Below are 18428 nucleotides of genomic sequence, written 5' to 3'. Positions count from 1 at the left end.
GGGTCTGCAGACCTTCCTCCTTGGGTGGCTGGATCTGAAGATGAGGCATGGCAGAGGTAAGCACTACTCAGAGTTAACTGCAAGGGACTCCTGTGACCTTCTTCAGGGCTTCTTGTAATAGAAGTAATTTCAAAAATCACTAACTATTCTTGAAATCAGGTTTTTTAGATTCTTCCATGTAACTAAGCTGAGGAGCTACTGTGGTGTGCCCTGAAGAAACCAAAGATATTATTTTAGCTAAGCAAATCAATTGAATGATGGTAATTAAAGACTAATGAACATTAAAGGCTAATGACCATGCTGACCTGGGTGCAGCATAGGGCTTGAAGCCCTTACATGTGGCTGAGTGCAACAGGGCAAGGGTCTTGCTCCTCCCTTGCTGGACACTACTTGTAAATATTATCAGTAACTTTCAGAAGACAGCTTGAACATACATAATGAAGCTACTGTTCAGCAGTCTTTGAAACCTGAGATTTTCTTTTAGATGGCCCATTTACCTAAAACACAATGATATCCAAAGAGTGGGTGCTCATCAAGTGCTTCCAGGGTACTGAAATGAACCAGGTATTATCTACAGCACAGCTATGGCTCACAGCTTATTTGGATGAATTCTTCCCTGCAATAGACCATTTTCTGCTATTACCGGTGGAATAAGCTAAAAAAACCACCACTTTTCTCCTGAAAGGAGAAGCTGTGCATACCATGATGGATTTGCAAGGCTTTTAAAGGATGGATGGGAGTTAAATAACTTCCTCCAGGGTCTGAGGCACAGCAGCAAAGATGGGAGCGAAGCAGGGCTGGAGCTGCTGCCGCAGTAGAGGTGCGCTAAGACAGCCAGGAGGGCTATTGCAGCAGAGGAAGCACTTTGTAATTGGAGGCGATGCTGAAGCAGCTTGCAGAGCCAGAGTCTATACAATGCTAGGAGCTGGAACAGCAGGGCGCAGCACAGACAAAGTTAAGTGTTGGCAGATCAAATGGCTCAGCTATTGTGTCTCTACAGTCCATTACAGCTTAGGTCTCTCTCGTTAAGCCTTGAAGAGTGTAACCTGCTCGTTACTGGAGCTTTGGGCTCCTTTTGTTTGCAGCGATGTGTATGAACGTAACCCCACCTGTGATCCCCCTCCCGGGACCAAGCTGAAGCAATGCCAGGTCAAGAAGCATGCTCCTTCCCCAGGCACAACAGCCTGGGAGTGCGGGAGGCAATGGGGTGGGCGGGCAGGGGAGCAGTCACCCTTCCTGGCTGGTCACTGCAGGACAGGTCACTGGCTTCATTCCCTGTTCAGAACACACGTGCCTACCTTCATCCCTCCACCCATGTCATCCTCACTTTGTTCTTCCCTTCAGACCCAGCCATTTCAGCAGGATGCTCATCAGATGCCTGGATGGGCACTGCTCTTTTGTATTATCCCCGTGGCTCCCAAATAAGCATCAGCAGGAGCCCTGTTAGTCACATTTGCTTTTTGTCCAGCTCAAACCATGTTTGTTTGTTTGTTTTTATAAAAAAAAAAGGCTTTTTTTTATAAAAAAAAAAAAAAAGCCTGTAACTGACCTACTTTCCTTCTCCCATAACCAGCAACCACAGCTAACATAGGACATAAGGCTGTTGTCAGTAAGGGATAAGTGCTCCATAGCCTACTGACGGGCAAGGTGTGTAAGAACTCAGTTTATGCCTAGGCTATATACATGACTCTTTGCCCCAAGAAACATTATCGGGTCAGATTTTGAGTACTGTGTAGATTTATTGAAGATTTTGGGAGGCCAGGCAGCCTTGTCAAAGTTACTGCTCCTGCAGCAACAGGACATTGTGAGGTAAGCTTGATGCTGAGATTTACTATATTGCACGCACACACAATCACATAAGAAATCCCTGACAGTGCCATGGTGTCCCTGGGCTGTGTGAAAGGTGTAGAGCAAAGCACTGGCCATGTAACTGAGCAGTGGCTGCAGAAGTTCTGGGTTGCAGAGCTCTGAGCCTTGGCAGGAGCCTTTCCAGGTGGTGGCGAAGCAAAGAAAGGGGACAGCTAAAAGCATGCACACAACAGCAGCCACCCCTGTTCTGCTGGCATGCAGCGACTCGCAAAGCCACCGTAACTCATGTCCCCGCCTCATGGGGCTTGTCCACTGCTGGGTTCAGAGCTTGGAGTCTCCTCTTCAGGGCAGGGGAAGAGCAGGAGGCTGAGTCTGGGGAAACAGCCCTCTTACTTCATGGAGATGATGACCTTGCCTGTGGACTTGCGCTGGAGCACATGGTTGAAGGCTTCATTTACCTGTGAACACAAAGCCCCAAGTGTTTATGGTGATGGTCATCAGGACAGGAAGGGGCAGAATGAGAACATGGGGGAGAAGTCAGTTGCTGTGTTGTGATGCCTGTGCTGTTACATGCAAAAAAAAAAAAAAGTTAAAACAAGGATCTGGTTGTATTTCTGTCGATTGTACAACAGGCTGTAATACAGATTGGCATAAACAAATAGCTCTTACTTTGCACCTGAGTCCCTGGAATTGACTGCTGGGATCGAAATAACTCAGGAGCCGATAAGCTCCTGGGTATTCCTCCACCTTACATCCCTGAATTTGCTGGATGGTGGCTACATCAATACTTAGTAGCTGAGCTGTTACCTAAGGCTTACAACACCATCAAAAGAGGGGGAAAAACATGTTTTGAACGCCTTCAGAGGTGCTCAGGGGACAATGCAAATGAAGGCACCTCACAATCCACTAATCCATTTCTAAAATATTACCCCAGCATACTATTCTCCAAGACCAAACTCTTTGGTATGGGAGTGTGCATTTTTACGACCTCCCCATTGAGCATGTTGCAATTTTAGCCCTGCAGTACCAAACCAGGAGTTAACGGCTCCCTGGCTGAAACCCAATGGAAGAAGATTAAAAAAAGGTGAGGGAAAATGGGATTTTTCGATTTAATATTTTTTCTTAGGACTCCAGAGGCTTCTATGCCAGGGGTCTAACTGCACACACAAACCTGTTTCTACCCACATAAAAAGGACTTTGCTAACAATCCTCAGGCATCAGCCCAGCACGAACCTCTTCCAGCTTGAAGACCGCTCCGATGTGGGGATGGATCTTTCCCTCCTGGCAATACTGAAGAACAGAGGAGATGGCAGAGGAAAAAAGGGGAAAATCCTCCTGCTGGTACCGACTGCAGTACACTCCCATGGCAGACACGTTCTTCAGAAGCAGCAGGTTGGCAGGAATCGAGGGGATTTTTCCTCCGGCAAAGCCCATCACCACAATCCTGCCCTCCCAAGCCAAACTGCGTGAAGGGAGGAAGAAGGCATGCAATGGGTATCCCGAAGCTCATCCCAAGGCAATGCTCACATGCCAAGGAGAGCTGACAGCTGTGGATGATGAGCTTTCAGGCGCAAGCGCATTGGTGCTCTGGGCTGCTCTATCCAGTGGTAGGTTTTAAAAAACAAACTTGATGTGCACGGGGGGCTCGGGCAGAGGTTTTGTCCCTGGGGGCTGGTGGGTGTCTGGACCCTACAGCAGCCCCTAGGGCTGTGTTAATCAGCCCTGACATGCGTTAATCAAGCCACAGGAATGCACCTTACAAAGCCACCATCTCCTCAACCAGTTCAGGGCAGATAGCCTGAAGTGTTTGCTTCACCTTCCCCTCAGTGGGCAGCAAAGCCTTCTGGCATGTCAGCAGCATCACCTCTGTTGACACAGCTTCGTCACGCTCTGGTTTCGGCTCACCTTTGCAGAGCTGCCTTGAAGATGTCACCGCCAACAGCCTCGATGGCCACATCGACCCCTCTGCCACTTGTGAGCGCCTTCACCTCCTCTCTCAGGCTGCCCCGGCTGTAGTTCACCCCATGGCTTGCACCTCTTGTCATGGCCAGCTCGCATTTGGGGTCGCTGCCAGCTGCTGCTATCACCTGAGACCAAAGGGAAAGCTGGCACCTGGTACAAAAGCTGCTCTGCTCAGGAAGCACTGAGCATCTCAACCAGGTGCACTTCCCATTTCATTTATGGGAAATGGGAACAGGGAGTTGGAAACCCCACTCTTTCTCCTTATATATGGAAATGTTTTCTCAGATGTGAACATTTTAACCTAGTGCTTCTTTTGATGCACAAGTGCCTGAATGACTCTAGGAGCCTGGGGCTGCGAGGAATGTCTAACCCCCTTCCAAAAATGATGACCAGCAGGGGAGGTGCAGGAGGTCCCAATGCTGCCCACGGGAGCGATGGAGACTTATACCAGAGCCTGAGGGAGATGGAGGAGAGAGGGTGGGCTGTGATAACTAGGGGTAAAGAGGCTGGTGTCAGACCCAGCAAAGGCCTGGCCTCGATTCTCTGCCTCTTTCACCACAATGCTAGGCCACCTGCTTGTCAAGATGTGGCACTGGAGTACGCACACGGAAGGACAGGCTCTGGTGAAAAGGCAAATACCTGAATACCTTTGCCTGGAACACGTTGGCAGCCAGATCAATGATGGCAAGCCCAGTGGCCCCAGCTCCTGCCGTCACCAGCACTGTCTCCCTGGGAGGGAGAAGAAGAATGAACAAGCAGAGGTCTATGGCACAACAGGAAAACATCCCTAATTCCTGAACGAGGCAATGTTTCAGTGGCACGAGGATCACCCTCCCACTGGGGGGTCTGTGGCCTCCCCAGGCTCGGCCAGATCCATGCCACTTTTTCTACCAGAGCAGCAGGCAGAGGTACGTTAACTGCAGGCTGCAGAGAAAATGCAGGTCCTGCATGGTGCAGGCCTCTGCTCCAAGCAGCATTAAGCTGCACACCCTGGGAGCTCAGTGCCCTGACAGTTTTACCTGTGGAGATACCCGGGGCCAGGCTGCAGTTCCTGTGCCACCCCGAGCTGCTGCTTACCCTGGCTGCAGCCGTGCCCGGCGGCACAGAGCCAGCCAGGCAGTGCCGTAGGCGATGGGCAGCACCGCTGCGTCCTCGTGGGAGACACTGTCAGGGATCTGCCACAGCATCTGCAGACAGATGTGATGCGGGAAGGGATGGGGTGAGGCTTGTGCATCTGAATCCTGCTGAAGCAGACCCACTGCACAGCATCAGGGGGGCCTGCTGTGAGAAAAGGCTTGTTTTAAGGTTGTTTTTTTTTTAAAAAACATCTATTTTGAAAAAGCTCCCCCACGCATGTGGTTCCACAGTGGCAAGGAAAGTGGAGAAAGCAATCCTAAAGGGTGGTGAAGCAGCAGCTCCAGCAAGGCTAAAGAGCTGAGCAGAGGCAAAGCTCTCCCACAGTTTGGGGGGAGAAATGCTCCGTCCTTACCTTCTCATCAACGACACACTCCGCTGCCATAGCTTTAGTGCCAGTCACACCGATTACTCTGTATCCCTGCCAAAAATAGCGATTGGATGGGCATCAGGAGAGAAATAGCTCAGTCCTGCTGTTCCCTCCGAATTATGCATTTCATTTCCCTGCATTTTCAGGAAGAACTGCGAACAGCTCAAGCTGTGTCTAACAACAGCCCACGTAGCCCATTAACTGCAGGTATTTACCCCTTTCCTCTTCTGAGTTTCCTGCATCCTTACATCCCTGTGTTGTTCTTACCTCCTTCACGGCACTAACGTTTTCTCCAGTCTCCATTACAGTCCCCGAAAACTCCATCCCTGCAGGAGGACAAGGACATGCACGTGTTGACACAACCCATTTTTGCATATGCAATTAGCAGCATCCTCAGCTGATGGACCTGCAGATGAGGTCTCGCTTCCAGAACCATGAAGCTGTGGAAATCACCCAGCAACAGGCATTTCTGTGCTCCTCAGCCCTCTCACCTTTACTTATAACGCTGCAATACAAAAAAATAACCACCAGGCTCTGCTTCCAAGGCTGCTGAACATCCGTGGGTTGCACCCACACAGTGCACATGGAGCAGATCCCCGGGCCAAGCCATGAAGTTTTCAGCAGCAAAGCACCAGTTGGGCAGAAGATGGCAGCATCAGCACAGGGGACAGCAAGTGCTTGCTCGTTAAGGCAAGACTCTTTCAGTTTGGAATACCAATATATTTTTGCAGAGGAAGGAAGGCACTTCCACACCGTGAGACTTCAGAAATGTGCTTTTTTTGCACATCTTTTTTGCTGCGAGACAGCAGTTCCTGGGCTAGCGGAGCCAAAGGAGCTGTCACAGCCCGAAGGAGCACCACACACGCTGCCTGTGCACGGTGCTGCTGGAAGGCGCTGGGGCAGAGGGATTTTGCAGAGGGAGAGGAGGTGCCTTCAGCCACATGTGCTTATGGCAGTTATTGCAGCTCTGGACAGAAGGACCCAGCCCTGCCCAAAACCACTCTGTGCTTTGGTGTTCATAGCTTCCAGGCAAACAATACTTTCTGTTGCTCTCCCTAGACTAGCAAGTTCTCTTTGCACGCCACCTTCGAAATGCAATAATATGTTACGTTGGGTATTATCAGAGGATGTTAAAACGTGATCCTACGGACCCTAAAAGACTCGTCAAGTTAGCTCATGCTTTCTTGGCAGCAGCCTTCTCGTCGCAGGGCCGCTCATCTCCCTAGGATGTGCCACTCGAGCACATTTGGCACTGCCCCCTCCGCACAGCTCAGTCGCCTACTCACCGGGGGTGAAGGGAGGAGTGTGTCTGTCCTGGTACAGACCCTGGCAGGCCAAGATATCGGCAAAATTTAACCCGCAGTACTGGACACCCACGCGGACCTGCAGGAAAAGGGGACAAACATTAAACCCTGGAGCACGAGTCCCAGGGTCAGCAGCTCGGTTTTGCTGTGGCCGCAGGGGCTGTCCCCAAGAAGTTGTCCTGGTGGCAGCGGACAGCACGTGTTGAAGGGTTTCTGTCCCGCTCCTGCGAGACCCCATGGCCCTACCTGGTGGGGCTGCAGCGGGGGGGGCAGGAGGTCCTGTAGGATCAGGGGCTTGGCCAGCTCGGTGCACTGAGCCGCTCGGTAGCCACGGGCACCCCGCAGCGAGGCCAGGCCCAGGGCGCTGATCCTGAAACGAAGGGGCACGGGGACACCTCAGGGAGGGAGATGGAAGGGGGGGTCCTGGGGCTGAGCTGGGGGGGCAATGAGGGCAAAAGGGGGAGAAAGGGATGCGGAAAGGGGGACGGGAGGGGGGTATGGGGGCAAAAAGAGGGGGCATGGAGAGAGAGGGGGCTGGGAAGTGGGAAGGGGAATGGGGAAATGGGGAGGGGAGCGGGCAGGAGGCAGCCGCCCCGCACCGCAGCGCTGCCGCCGCCGCCGCCATTCCGCGCCCCGCGCCGCCTTCCGGGCCCCCCCGCGCTGCTGCGGGACGGGGCCGGGCCTCGGGCGTCGAGGGCGGGCGATGGCGGCGCAGTTGCTGTGCCTGGTGCCCTCTATCAGCCGGCACTTGGAGCCGTAATGAAGGGCAGGACGGGGGCTGCAGGGGTGGCACCGGCTCCTCGCCCGGCTCCTGGTGAAGCAGCCCGGGCTGCGCTCCTCTGCCTCGCCTGAGGAAGGCCGGAGTGCTGCGCTCACGGAGCGATGTCGCTGCCCATCCCTTCAATGCCCCATCACTGACTCCCCAACGAAAAAAAAGCACCAGAAGCCTTGCAGAGACCGTGTCGGGCACCATAAAGGCTGAGGGACCAAGCGCCGAGGCTCACGCGGTGGCTGAGGGAGCCCAGACCTCCTCCCAAGGAGGGAAGGGGGCTTGGAGCTGCGACACCGCAGCGCTGCTCTTGCTGGGCTGCTGATGGGACCCTTACATGGTTACACCCCCGCGTGCTGGTGCTCCCGAAATGCCTAAGCTGTTTCTGTGCTTCTCCGACGTCCTAAATCTCCTCTTGGCCAACCCTCAATCCAGCTTGTGTGCTTCAGGCCAACGGCCTGGTGTGACCAGCGCACACAGCCATGGCTCACCACAGCACAATTCTTGCTCGGAGACCCCGTTTCCTTCTGTCACACCCAACTCTGGGGTCCTGGCATTTTATTTTAAATACAGCTTGAGCCAGAACCCTCTGGGGGTAGGGAAGGACGGGGGCTGTGTTTGCATGTAGGTGAGCTGCTGACGCAGCTGCCTTGTGCTCCAGACCAGTGCGCTTTCCTTTGTTTATTCGGACTCCTAAAGGAACAATAGGTTGGAGGATGGGGAGGGGAGGCATATACATTTTGCTCCTCCTTTCTTCCGACATGTCATCATCTCGCAGCTCTCGACCGGTTCTGTTTGGAAGGTGCCACCGCTGCGCTCAGCTCCAATGGCAGACATGTAAGGGCAGCAGCATTTTGGGGCCGTGCATCTCCAGGCTACCCCAAGCGAAGCTGTCTGTGTCTTTGCACACCCTTTGTTTGCAAACAACGGCCTCTCTAGGTAACCACACGACAGGCCATAAGTTCCTATGTATTTGCATCTGTCTCTGCTTACAATAGCAAGGGCAGGGAACCCATCTGTTTAGGCAACACAGTGCAAAAATACAGCAGAGATAGGCTGGATAAAGTAGTAGGATAGGCGGCCCAGAGAAAGAAGCTCGTGTTCCTATAGATGCAGAAAAATCCAGGGGTTATGTGCTACGCAAAGTTCAATCCAAGTCACCTAACCAGGGGTTTAGCAAGAAAAATAGGGATAAATCCATCATTCCTTCCTTGTTGCCCGAAGATAAAACCCAACCCATGTAGCCATCATCACAATATCTGCTGCCATCAGCTCCCACTGGCCAGGGGATCAGCTCCATCTCCTGAAAAGACCCATTAAAAGACTACATTTTAAAATGCCAGTCCCCTGCTCGTTAGAACCAGCAGGAGGGTTTTACAGATCTGCTTACAAGACTGCTTAACAAGCAGCACAGCTCTTCTGAAATAAGTGATGCTGCCCAAATAGATGCATGTCAGGGGCAGGCAGTATAGCCGGTAGCTTTCCAGCTGTGTTTTCTCTCCACGGGGATGGATGGACAGGGACAGCACCTTCCATGGCCATGCTGGCAGCAGCACAGTGGGCAGCGAGCACTGGTCGTTGGCAGGATGGGATCTTGCCAGCCCACATCTTTGGTGTTTCACACCAGCCTCGGCCCTGTGCTGCCCAGCATTGCGTGTACGGGACAGGGAGTGAAGAGCCGAGAGCCGCACCAATCTCACCACACGTGTAAATAGAGAGGGGATGTTGTCCTGCTGAAGTGAGACCAGATGTTCCTCCTGTCCCTTAGTGAAAAATTACAGTTTCATTAAAATAGCAGCCGCCTTTGCAAGGTAGAAACCCAGCGTCAGCGCGAGTATCCTGGGGGCAGCTGGCACAAGATGAAGGAGGGATGGCGGCAGCCGTTAAAGCCAGGCTGCAGTTCTTTAATATTTAACTTTTCCCTGTGCTGGTTTTTCTCTTTTTTTAATCAGCATGCGCATTATCTGCCGGCCATGTTCAAAGGGGGCTTTGCAGTGGAGATTTTGGTGCTTAATCCCAGGGGCAGGAGGAGCGGAAGGCTGGCTCGGGAGCCCTCAGGGCTCCATCGCCCGGTGCTGCAGCAAAGACCGGCCACCGCCGACCGCAGCAGGTCCGAGGGAGCAAAACTGGGGTCAGCCCCATCTGGGTGATGGCTGTGGTCCATCAGGTTCCATCTTTAGGGAATTAGCAGGAGGATACAGGCATGAGTGTGACCAGCGCCTGGCCATAGCCAGCTGCAGATGCTTAGGAAGGGATTTCGGAAGAGGGAACGAATAAAGCAATCCTTCCTCCGGCGTACCCTGCCGGCTTCCGGCAATCAGCAGCGGGGAGACTTCCTGAGCTGCAGGCTGCACGAATCCGTCTAATCCTTTTTTTTTGAATTCATTTATACTTTTGGCCTCCGTGACATCCTGTGGCAGTAAGTTCCACAACGTAATTACGTGTTGTGTGAAAAAGTGCTTCCTTTTGTCTGCTTTGGACCTGATAGTTTCTCTCCGCGCTCCTTAGCTCTTGCATTGCAAGGAATAAAACTCCAAGTCCGTGGCATCCTTCAGATTTCTCTGCCTTTGCTTGCCCCGAGGTGCTGCTCTTCCATGCTGCAGCCCCTTCCTTTCTGTAGCTTTTCCTCGTGCCCTCTCTACTCCACCACTTCCACTGTCCTGATCCCTTCCTCTGTATCTCTTCTCATTTTATTTTTCCCTTTTTGAGACAAGATCACCAAACTGAGACCTGTTTGCTCCCAAAGATGTGGATGTGTTCTGGAAGAAGGTCAGCGCGAAAGCTTTGTTCTCCCAAGTCGTGCTGATGTAGCTCAATTTCTCCTACAACACGCGAAGGCTTTGGCTGAATGGAAATACAGCTGCAGCTCCCCTCACACGCTTTGCTTTAACCTGTTCTGTTTGAGTAAAGCTCCAGTCCCAATTTAACCAGAGCCTGTGGGTTAACGTGACGGCCACAAGCAGATTAGCTCCTGGCCCTGCTTCTCACAAAGGGAATTCCGTGCATGCACTTGGTTACTGATCATTTACGCCTGCACAAATCCCCTCTGCACTACTGGCCGAGAGGTCCCCAAGCCAGAACAGCTGAACTGATGCACATGAAACTCAGGCATCTCTTATTTCCAGGACATCTTTATTTACAAAATATGTCTATTTTTGCTACTGCCATGCCTGCAAAATCAGCCTTCCTATTTTAGTCATCTCTGCTATTTATTATTGTTTATATTGCACCCAAACCCACAAGCGAAGGCAGAAGAATGGATTTTGTTTTCTGCTGCAGTGCAAATTTCAGAAACTTCACTTTCCGGTCGCTCCAGACCTCGTGTTGGGAACGGGCCGACGATACTGGCAGACACAACCAGTCCCCGCTTGATGGGAACCAGTTGTCGGTGTCCCGCGCCGGTCCTGTGTAATTGTCGTCCCGGCACTATGTGGCAGCTTTTTCAAACTCCACAATTCCTCTTTTGGCAGCGGCTCAACAGCCACATCCTTCCCTCGCAATACGCCAGCTCCTGTTTGCGTTCTCCAAGCAGCTCTGTCCCCCCTTCCCCTGCAGCTGCCCGTGCAAGCTTGCTGCAGCTGCGGCAGGTAGAGCCAGGGACATGGGCAAGGAACAGGCTTGGGACAGGCTGAAGGAGAGGAGAGGGCTGCAGAGAGCGTCGGAGGGAAAACCTTGACGAGTTTATTGGATTACGGCCACTAAGTGATAAGCTTGGAGAATATGTTATTATTATCAGCAGCAGTGGGAATGAGCAAGGGTAGAGTACGTAGGAGGGAGGAATTGGCTGCCGTGCTGCTTTATGGTATCATTATGGCAATTTATGCAGATGTCCTCTCTGGAAGGAGTAGCCCTGCACACCCTCAGCTCCCAGTCCTTTGGAAACCATGACGCAGAGCATGTTCTGGGGTGGGAGGGAGCCAGGAGACGTTGCTGGGTGTGCTGGCTCCCCAGGGATGCGCAGCCCACATGGCCAGCTCAGATGGCGAGGGGCTGCATCTTTATGCGAAAGACTGGAGGAATTGTCTTGCGCCTGTCACAAGGGTGAAAGGATGAATCCTCGCCAGGTTTCTGCCTGGTCTAACTCTTCTTGTTTTGGGGGGTAAGTTTTTCACCTTTACTTCCCAGGGAATTGAGGCTGACACCACCAAACTCAGGATCTCTCTTTTCTCATGGTCCTGAGTCTCACCTCATAAAACCTCAGTAAGCATTGAACCTGCTGATCTGTTTCAAACAAAAGAAAGAGTCATAAAGGTCCAAGAGCTAATTAAATTCCAGCAGGAATAATGAACACTGGCAGCAAGGTAAAGCAGAGAGATCCTACGAGTCTCTTGACTGCAGGTGTCCACCCCTTGCTAGATCCCAGGGAGTCTCCCTTGGGATGTGAATCAGTGGGAAACCAGGCTGCACCGGTTCTGCCGATCGTGAAACAAGCCAACATTTCAAGGAAGGAGGTTTCTTTGTTTTCAAAGTCAGCCTGGAAATTGCAGCAGGGCACGTATTCCCACCCTACAATGGAAAAACTGCGATGCAAACTCATCCCATTCCAGAAAACAGAGCTCCCGACTGGATAGAGAATGACCCAGTTGTAGGGCAAGATTCAGGTCAAGCTCTTAGTCAAGCATGAGACAGAAACCCCCAGGAAACAAGGTTTCATCAATTAATCACAGGGCTGGCAGGACTTTTTTCTCTATTGAAATAGTTCATACATCTTCCATTGCGAACACAACTACAACAGCGTGAGTGTACTCGAATCCAGTCGGTTCAGTGCTGCTGTGCGAGTCCTGCAGCTGCGAGACAGCACCCGAGACAAACTTTGGGGTTTGGGCAGCTGATTTTGTTACGCTGCAGAGCTTGGAGAGTAACGGCCCCTTCAGAGGGAAGTTATGGCTCTTCGGCCGAGGTGCTGTAACTCACCAGGCGCACGCTCGTGCTCTGTTGTAGTGCCAAATAAAACAGGATGGCACGCAGCACGGCGAGAAGTGGGGGAGCTGTATCTGGCTGAAAGCAGCTTTATGGCCGCGTAACGGCTCTGCGGCCATGCCAAGGACAGCGCTGTTTAGGTGTCTGAACTAAGAAAAAGTTGTTAGGCTCTTTCTGTGTGCTGAGATGGGCCTGCAGAGACAGCCGGCGCTCAGCTTTAGGTTTCAGTACGTTGTTTCGGAGAAACGTGGGAGAAATGGCTGATTTGCTAAATCACCTTTGCACCATGGAGATAATCACTGGATCTTTGTGCTCGGATGGATGTGCCCAGCTTGTATCGACCAGGGACGGGCCCAAACCCGGAACGAGGGAAGGAGCCCAAAGCCAGCCGACCCCCTGCCCACCCTCCCTGCGAACCTGTGCCTCAGCGTTGGAGTAAAACACGATGGGACACACACACGCTGCCCTCACAGCTATTTTTTTCAGGATTTTTAAGAACACACGCCTCAATCAACGCGAACTTGACCCAAAACCAAACGGAAAGTTAACGCCTGGTGTAGCTGGGCAGCACAGAAACCCCGGGGAGCGCCGCCTCGCACCCATTTTTGAGGCTAAAACCTCCCCTTTCAGACCCCTGCGAGGGCCGGCTGCAGCGAGACCCTCGTGGCTCAGGACCCCCAGCGCGGCCTCACCCCCGCTCTGACCCGGGGCGGAGCAGCACAACCCCCTCGGGGGGCTGCCCCCACAGCCCCACAGCCTCCCCAGCGCCCAGCTCCGGGCCTAGGCCGGGGCGGGGCCCCCTGAGGAGCCGGGTGCGCGGCGCCCAGAGCGGGGCGGCCTCGGGCTGGGGCTCGGCCTCCGCCGTGACGCAGGGGGCGGGGGGCGGCGGGGCCGGGGGAGGCGGGGATGGAGCCGCGCTGAGGCGAGGCGCGGCCGGGGCGCAGCGCGGGCGGGCGGCGGCGGCGGCGGCGCCTCCTCGGCGGCCCCCCCCTCCCCGGCTCCCCGGCATGGAGGCGCCCCCCGCGGCGGGCGAGCCGCCGGCCTGGGCGGCCGAGGCGCTGGCGGAGCCGGAGCTGGGCTCGGACGAGCTGGAGGCGGCGGCGGGCGGCGCGCTGGACCGCGTCCTGCTGGAGTCGGTGTGCCAGCAGCAGGGCTGGCTGCGCGTCTACGGTACGGGGGGGACGGGGCTGGGGAGGGGGGCACAGGGGGACGGGGCGGGTCGGGAGCGGAGGGAACTTCCCGGCGGGCCCAACTTTTCCTTCAGTTTTTTATTTATTTTATTTATTTTTTAATTAATTAATTAATTAATTAATTTTGGGGTGAGCCAAGCCCGTCGTTGCGCACCCCCTGAGCTGCTTTGCCCTTCCCTTGCTCGCCCAGCCGCCCTCACGAGCGAAGCCCCCAGCGCTGGCGGCACCGAGCTGGGGGGCCCCGCTCGGACAGGCCCGGCTTCCCCGTCGCCCCTCGACGCCACGCAGAGCCCCCCAAAACACCTCGTGTCGCCGGTGTCTCCTCGCAGCAGGTCCTGCCCTGCCGCCCCGCTCTCTGTCCTGCCCTGCCCGGCATCCCGGCGAGGTTCTCCGGGCTCTTCCTGGTCTGTGGGGCTGGAAGCCAACACGCCCCGCTATCGGTGTCGTTACGCACACGCTACCGGTTGCGTTGTGCCCAAAAGGTACGGGAGGCACAAGGAAGACACCTCCAGGAGCCGTGCTGGGTCTGCTGGCTGAGCACAGCTGGTTGCGGTGAGCACCACCACGGCCACTTAGCCTGGGGCACCCCCAGCCAGGAGGACCAGGCTGCAGGTTTGCAGGGGCACACGGGCTGTTCAAAGAGCTTTGTGTTCATTTCAGGAGCTTGAAAAGCTGGTGCAGTGGGACGAGGTTGTCTGGCTGCTTTCTGTCTGGTGCATCAAGGAGCAGAGTTATACTTAGCGCAACTAATTGCCGTAGAAGTTTGGGATTTTCAGTAGTTTCCCCTCGTCTAACTTGCGGCTTCTTGCGTGGCTTTCTTTTGTTACTCTCAGCCTGATGCTGAGAGTGTAAAACGCAGCCTTTTTTGAAAAACAAAACAAAAAACCACCTCTGCTGCTGGTGGGGGGAGCTCAGAAGAAAGCAGAGCGCCTGCAGATTGTTTGTTTGTTTAGAGCACTTTCCGAAGGTAAAATGAGAACGTACTTATGAAGAGGATGTCTGGCACCAGCCTATCTGATTGTTACCCAAGGTTATATCTCGAATGAGTGGAAGCAGGAATGTGGTTTCAAAATTAGCCACAGTGAGAAACCCTGCTCGTTGATAAAGTCGTGTCATGTGTTGTGATGTGTTTGTAGTCTGACACTAACATGTAGATAAATGGACAGAGATTCCACGCGATGGAGCAGCTAACCGATAGGCTATAAAAATCAGGGCAGGCTTCAAGCATGTAAAAATACATCGTGTAGCCCAAGGACAATAACTAATTATTCTTAGTTTAAAAACAACTCATTATCTCTCTCCCTCGTGAAGAATCTGATGTGGTGGTGGCTTCCCTGCTTCCTATGAAATTGCAGTTTGGTTAGCTAGCATTTGTTTATTTCCTCCTGCTTCCCAGCCTTTTTTCTTGTATGAACACATCTGGATAAGTTTGCGGACGATGAATCGAACTGAAGCTGTGCCATGTTTGTGCACAACTAAATATGGGTTACAAATCTATGAGTGACAAGTGTTATTTATAGGATTAAAAGTAAAGCCTTGCACAGTTGTTGGAGGAACCACAGCAGCACAGCTAAAGAAAACAGGAGCAGAAAGCTTAGCCTTATTGTCTGTATTGTCTGATAAACAATGCGAACACTAACACTAATTATTTCACCATGAATGGCTGGGGGAGGGAAGGAATATCTAACATGAAAAGATGAGAACCATTTTCTGGCGTATCAAGAAATGCAGCTTTTGATGTCACAGCGTTTCTTTTCTGCGTGAGACGTGGATAACTGTGCTGTGGAGTTGTTCCAGACAGAAGATAATAGTCTGAAAAGCTGTGGAAGCGCTTCTTTTAGAGTAAAGGAGTTGGGTACCTGCTTGGAGACGACTGCTTATTTCTGTGCATCTCTGTTCTGCAGCGGCGTGCCACCCAGCTCGCCTCTATCCAAGGAGACAATTAGTAGCGTGAGGGGAGCTGGTCCAGTTGCAGAGCCTGTAAAACTTCATCTGTAAGCAGAGAGAAGAGTTTAGTCGTAAAGTACCCTCATTACTGGTCTCTGTGGCTTGCCAGCAGCATGACAGCGATGTGAGTACAGTAGGACTCTGCAATGCCTGTGATGTGATTTCAGTGTGACACTGAGGTCTCGTCTGACCTCACCACCAGATCCAAATCACAGTCTGGCTATTTTTGCATTTCCTGCATTCCTGCAGTAGTCACAGAGTAACTTTTTCATTCTGTTTTCTGGACTTTCGGCACCTTCTGGTTAGGTGAATTAACAAGGACCTTGCCAAACCATGAAAACCGTTTCCTTGCTGAAGCACAGAGCTCGTACCGCAAGCAGCGTCCTCTAACCCCATGTTTGAACAGTGAGTGGGAACAGCACGTTTGCTTGTTAGAGTGATAGGTTTAATTGCTTGTGAAACACAAATCATGTGAATGTCGTCAGATGATGTTTCCAAGCACTAGTTTTGACACACAACTGGTGTTTCTGTAAAATGCGTATCAGTGTGTGTTGTGGTTGATGGCTTCCTTCGGCCTTATGGTGCGTGTGGAATGGGTGAGAGGGAAGAGATCGTTTTGCTTGGGTTAATACTATGGGTTTTTTCTCTGTAATAGGGATAACTGACTTCTGAAAGCATCCACCAGTGTTTTAAGTCAAAGTTTCACAGACTCTTTCTCCATTCTGTGGAACTGATTTGGTGGAAGACAGGAGAATGACTGAATTTACAGCTTTCTGAGTGCTAACAGTGAAAACAGAACAATTATATCGCTTGGTATGGCTGACTGCACATCCATGGATTTTGTAACAATGAATTATAAAGCTAGCGTTGCAGCATTGGTGTTAAATGTTGCATGTGATGGGGGCAGAATCAGATTCTCTCAGACTTACAACCTGTTTAGATACAGACTGTAAACTTCTGCAGCGATGGTTGTCAAATCTGTTTCTGGAGCGCCTGTTCCAAGCTCACCGTAAGCACTGTGCACCAGAATGATGAATTGTGAGCTAGGAGTTGCTGAAATACACAGAAAACAGCACGTGGAAGAGTCTGTTCCTTCCTGAGGGTTCATCTTGGGAGTGGGCAGTGCTGCTCTGGGGCCTTATCAGGACTAGGAAATGTCTTTCCCTTTTAGCACTAGTGCTAAAAGACGATAGTGGTTGTACAGGCTCTAGTGCGGATCGGACGTGAATGTTTTCATCACCTTGTCCTCTAATCCGGCCAGCAGCCCGGAGACATTCCTTACTGCCAGAACAAACCTCCTCACCCCCCTCTCCCGGCAGCAAGAGCCTGCTCTGCAGACCGAGGCTTGAAGAGCTCCACGCTTCCTCGTGGATATTGATCTCCAGGCAGAGCTTCGCTGGCTCCGACTCCAAATAAAAGCGCTAGACCCCATGTAACCAGACATAAATGTCTCTCAGCTGCCTGAAACTCGACTTTGAGGCTTTTAAGTATTGGCTGCCTGAAAATATTAGGCTTGTGCTCGGGACTGAAGCTCTGGTAATCCACACAGTGTCATGTGGAGATTAAAAAATAGCTGAGACTCAAGCACTGTCCAGAAGCATCTCTAATCATGTGAAGCTCAGTCCAAAAACCCAATTTCTGTGAGTTACCCGTTCCAGCAATCCATCATCTACCTTGCTCAACTGTATTTTATAAATGACTCTGTGACTCGGGCTCTTGTCTGGGGTTTTCTGTTTCTTTACAGCCTGCCTCGCTGTGGCTTTGTAGGTAGCTTGATACCTTTCTTTTTTTTCCTAATTTCTACTGCAAAGGTTATCCATTTCCAAACCACCTCTCTTTGGGGGAGCACCAGTAACAAACAGCATCTTGTTGTTGTCAGCAGATCCTCTCCTTCCATGCTCATGGCGAGATTCCTACGAGATGCCCGTGCGAGGTCAGCGACCGTCCCTGGGGGGTCACGAGCTCCCCAAACCCAGGGACCGCATCCCATGACCCGGAGGAGATCCCACCAGGTGGCGGCATTTTCTTTACGGTGGTGCCGGAGCTGCTGAGGATGCCTGAGGCCGCACGAAACACTCCGGGGAGTGGTGTCCTCTCCACTTCCAACGCTTATCGCCCGTCTCCAGAAGCTCAATTAAAAAGTCACCTAAAGGCTGCCTAACAGGGAGTAGGTAGGGAGGGTGTGCTTAACGTAAAGCCAAACAAAAATTCCTAACAAACCGAAGCGGCGAGGCAGTCTGGTGGTTGAGGGACAGAGGTTTTTCTCCTAGAGATGGGTGCAGGCAGTGTGGCTGGGCTCCGTTCTGCATAGAGCTGCCCGGTGGTTGGTTGCAGGAGATGGTGTGCTGTTACAAAGGAGTTCCTGCGTGGCACAAGCTGAAGGGATGGACGAGAGCTTGCTGAAAGGCAGCTTACGAGCTGTGTGGCCTGTCTGCAGAGGTGGTCTCGTGTTGGAGAGTGGAGGTTGGTGTTCCCGAGTATTGCTTTTCCTTCGGATCAATAGGCTTATTTTTACCTCACCTAGCAACCTGGTGCAGAAGCAGGCTCTGGAGACAAAGCTCGCAGGGCCGGGCGGTGCTGTTTCCCGTGCATTTATTTGGCCAATGCCTGCTGTCAGCATCTGACCTTACTGTGGCCTTCAGGTACCAAAGAGGCACGTGTCTTGCAAACGTTAAGTAACAATGGCATAAAGCACTCCTGCATCTCGTCAGGGTGGTAAATAGCAATCACTTGTGGTCGGTTGTGCTCTGTAAAGGACGGAATTTAATCAGAACCAAGAACCAAGCTTTTAAGGAACTGCGTTTGCTGCAGACTGCAAACAGACGGGCGTGCTTTGGGCAGGGGTGCTGCCTTCCCTTGCCAGCCAGCAAGCGGCCATCGAAGGGTGCGACTGAAGCTCTCATGCAGGTGATCTGCTCGTGCCTGCAGTGTGCCAACTCCGCTGGGAACTCCTCTGGGCTCCAAGGAGTTGTAGTGCAGGGGGGAATTGCAGATCCTCCGTGCTGCTGCCGCTGTTCGGTCTC

At 52.5% G+C, this 18428-nt stretch overlaps 2 protein-coding genes across 4 annotated transcripts in view; one reads left to right on the top strand and one right to left on the bottom strand.

Moving 5' to 3' along the window:
• Positions 1 to 1719: 1719 nt before the first annotated feature.
• On the bottom strand, positions 1720 to 7273 carry LOC309880894 (quinone oxidoreductase-like protein 2). Its single transcript, XM_082766304.1, has 10 exons — positions 7179 to 7273; positions 6826 to 6949; positions 6562 to 6658; positions 5543 to 5601; positions 5261 to 5326; positions 4849 to 4958; positions 4419 to 4500; positions 3715 to 3896; positions 3043 to 3271; positions 1720 to 2267 (listed from the first exon to the last, which is right to left on the bottom strand). Exons 1-10 carry the CDS (start codon positions 7202 to 7204, stop codon positions 2199 to 2201), a joined length of 1044 nt encoding a protein of 347 aa, XP_082622430.1. The 5' UTR covers positions 7205 to 7273; the 3' UTR covers positions 1720 to 2198.
• A 5915-nt stretch (positions 7274 to 13188) lies between these two features.
• Positions 13189 to 18428, top strand: part of RASAL2 (RAS protein activator like 2) — a 175159-nt gene continuing 169919 nt past the window's right edge. For all 3 annotated transcript variants that reach the window (XM_082765619.1, XM_082765621.1, XM_082765620.1), the window contains exon 1: positions 13189 to 13438. In XM_082765619.1, coding sequence (XP_082621745.1) covers positions 13276 to 13438 — 163 coding nt within the window. In that variant the 5' untranslated portion in view covers positions 13189 to 13275. The remainder of the gene's footprint in view (positions 13439 to 18428) is intronic.

The sequence above is a fragment of the Aythya marila genome (genome assembly GCF_965140915.1).
Source record: "Aythya marila genome assembly, chromosome: 8".
NCBI classification, from domain to species: domain Eukaryota; kingdom Metazoa; phylum Chordata; class Aves; order Anseriformes; family Anatidae; genus Aythya; species Aythya marila.
Note: the sequence above shows the minus strand (reverse complement) of the source record. Positions and strands in the feature narration are given on the sequence as shown.

Excerpts from the sequence above, each read along its gene's own strand:
- LOC309880894 (XM_082766304.1), bottom strand. The coding sequence starts at position 7,204 with ATGGCGGCGGCGGCGGCAGCGCTGCG. Across the intron at positions 6,659-6,825 it reads CCCCGCTGCAGCCCCACCAG|GTCCGCGTGGGTGTCCAGTA; the intron begins GTAGGGCCATGG and ends CTTTTCCTGCAG. Across the intron at positions 4,501-4,848 it reads CGGGCACGGCTGCAGCCAGG|GGAGACAGTGCTGGTGACGG; the intron begins GTAAGCAGCAGC and ends TCTCCCTCCCAG.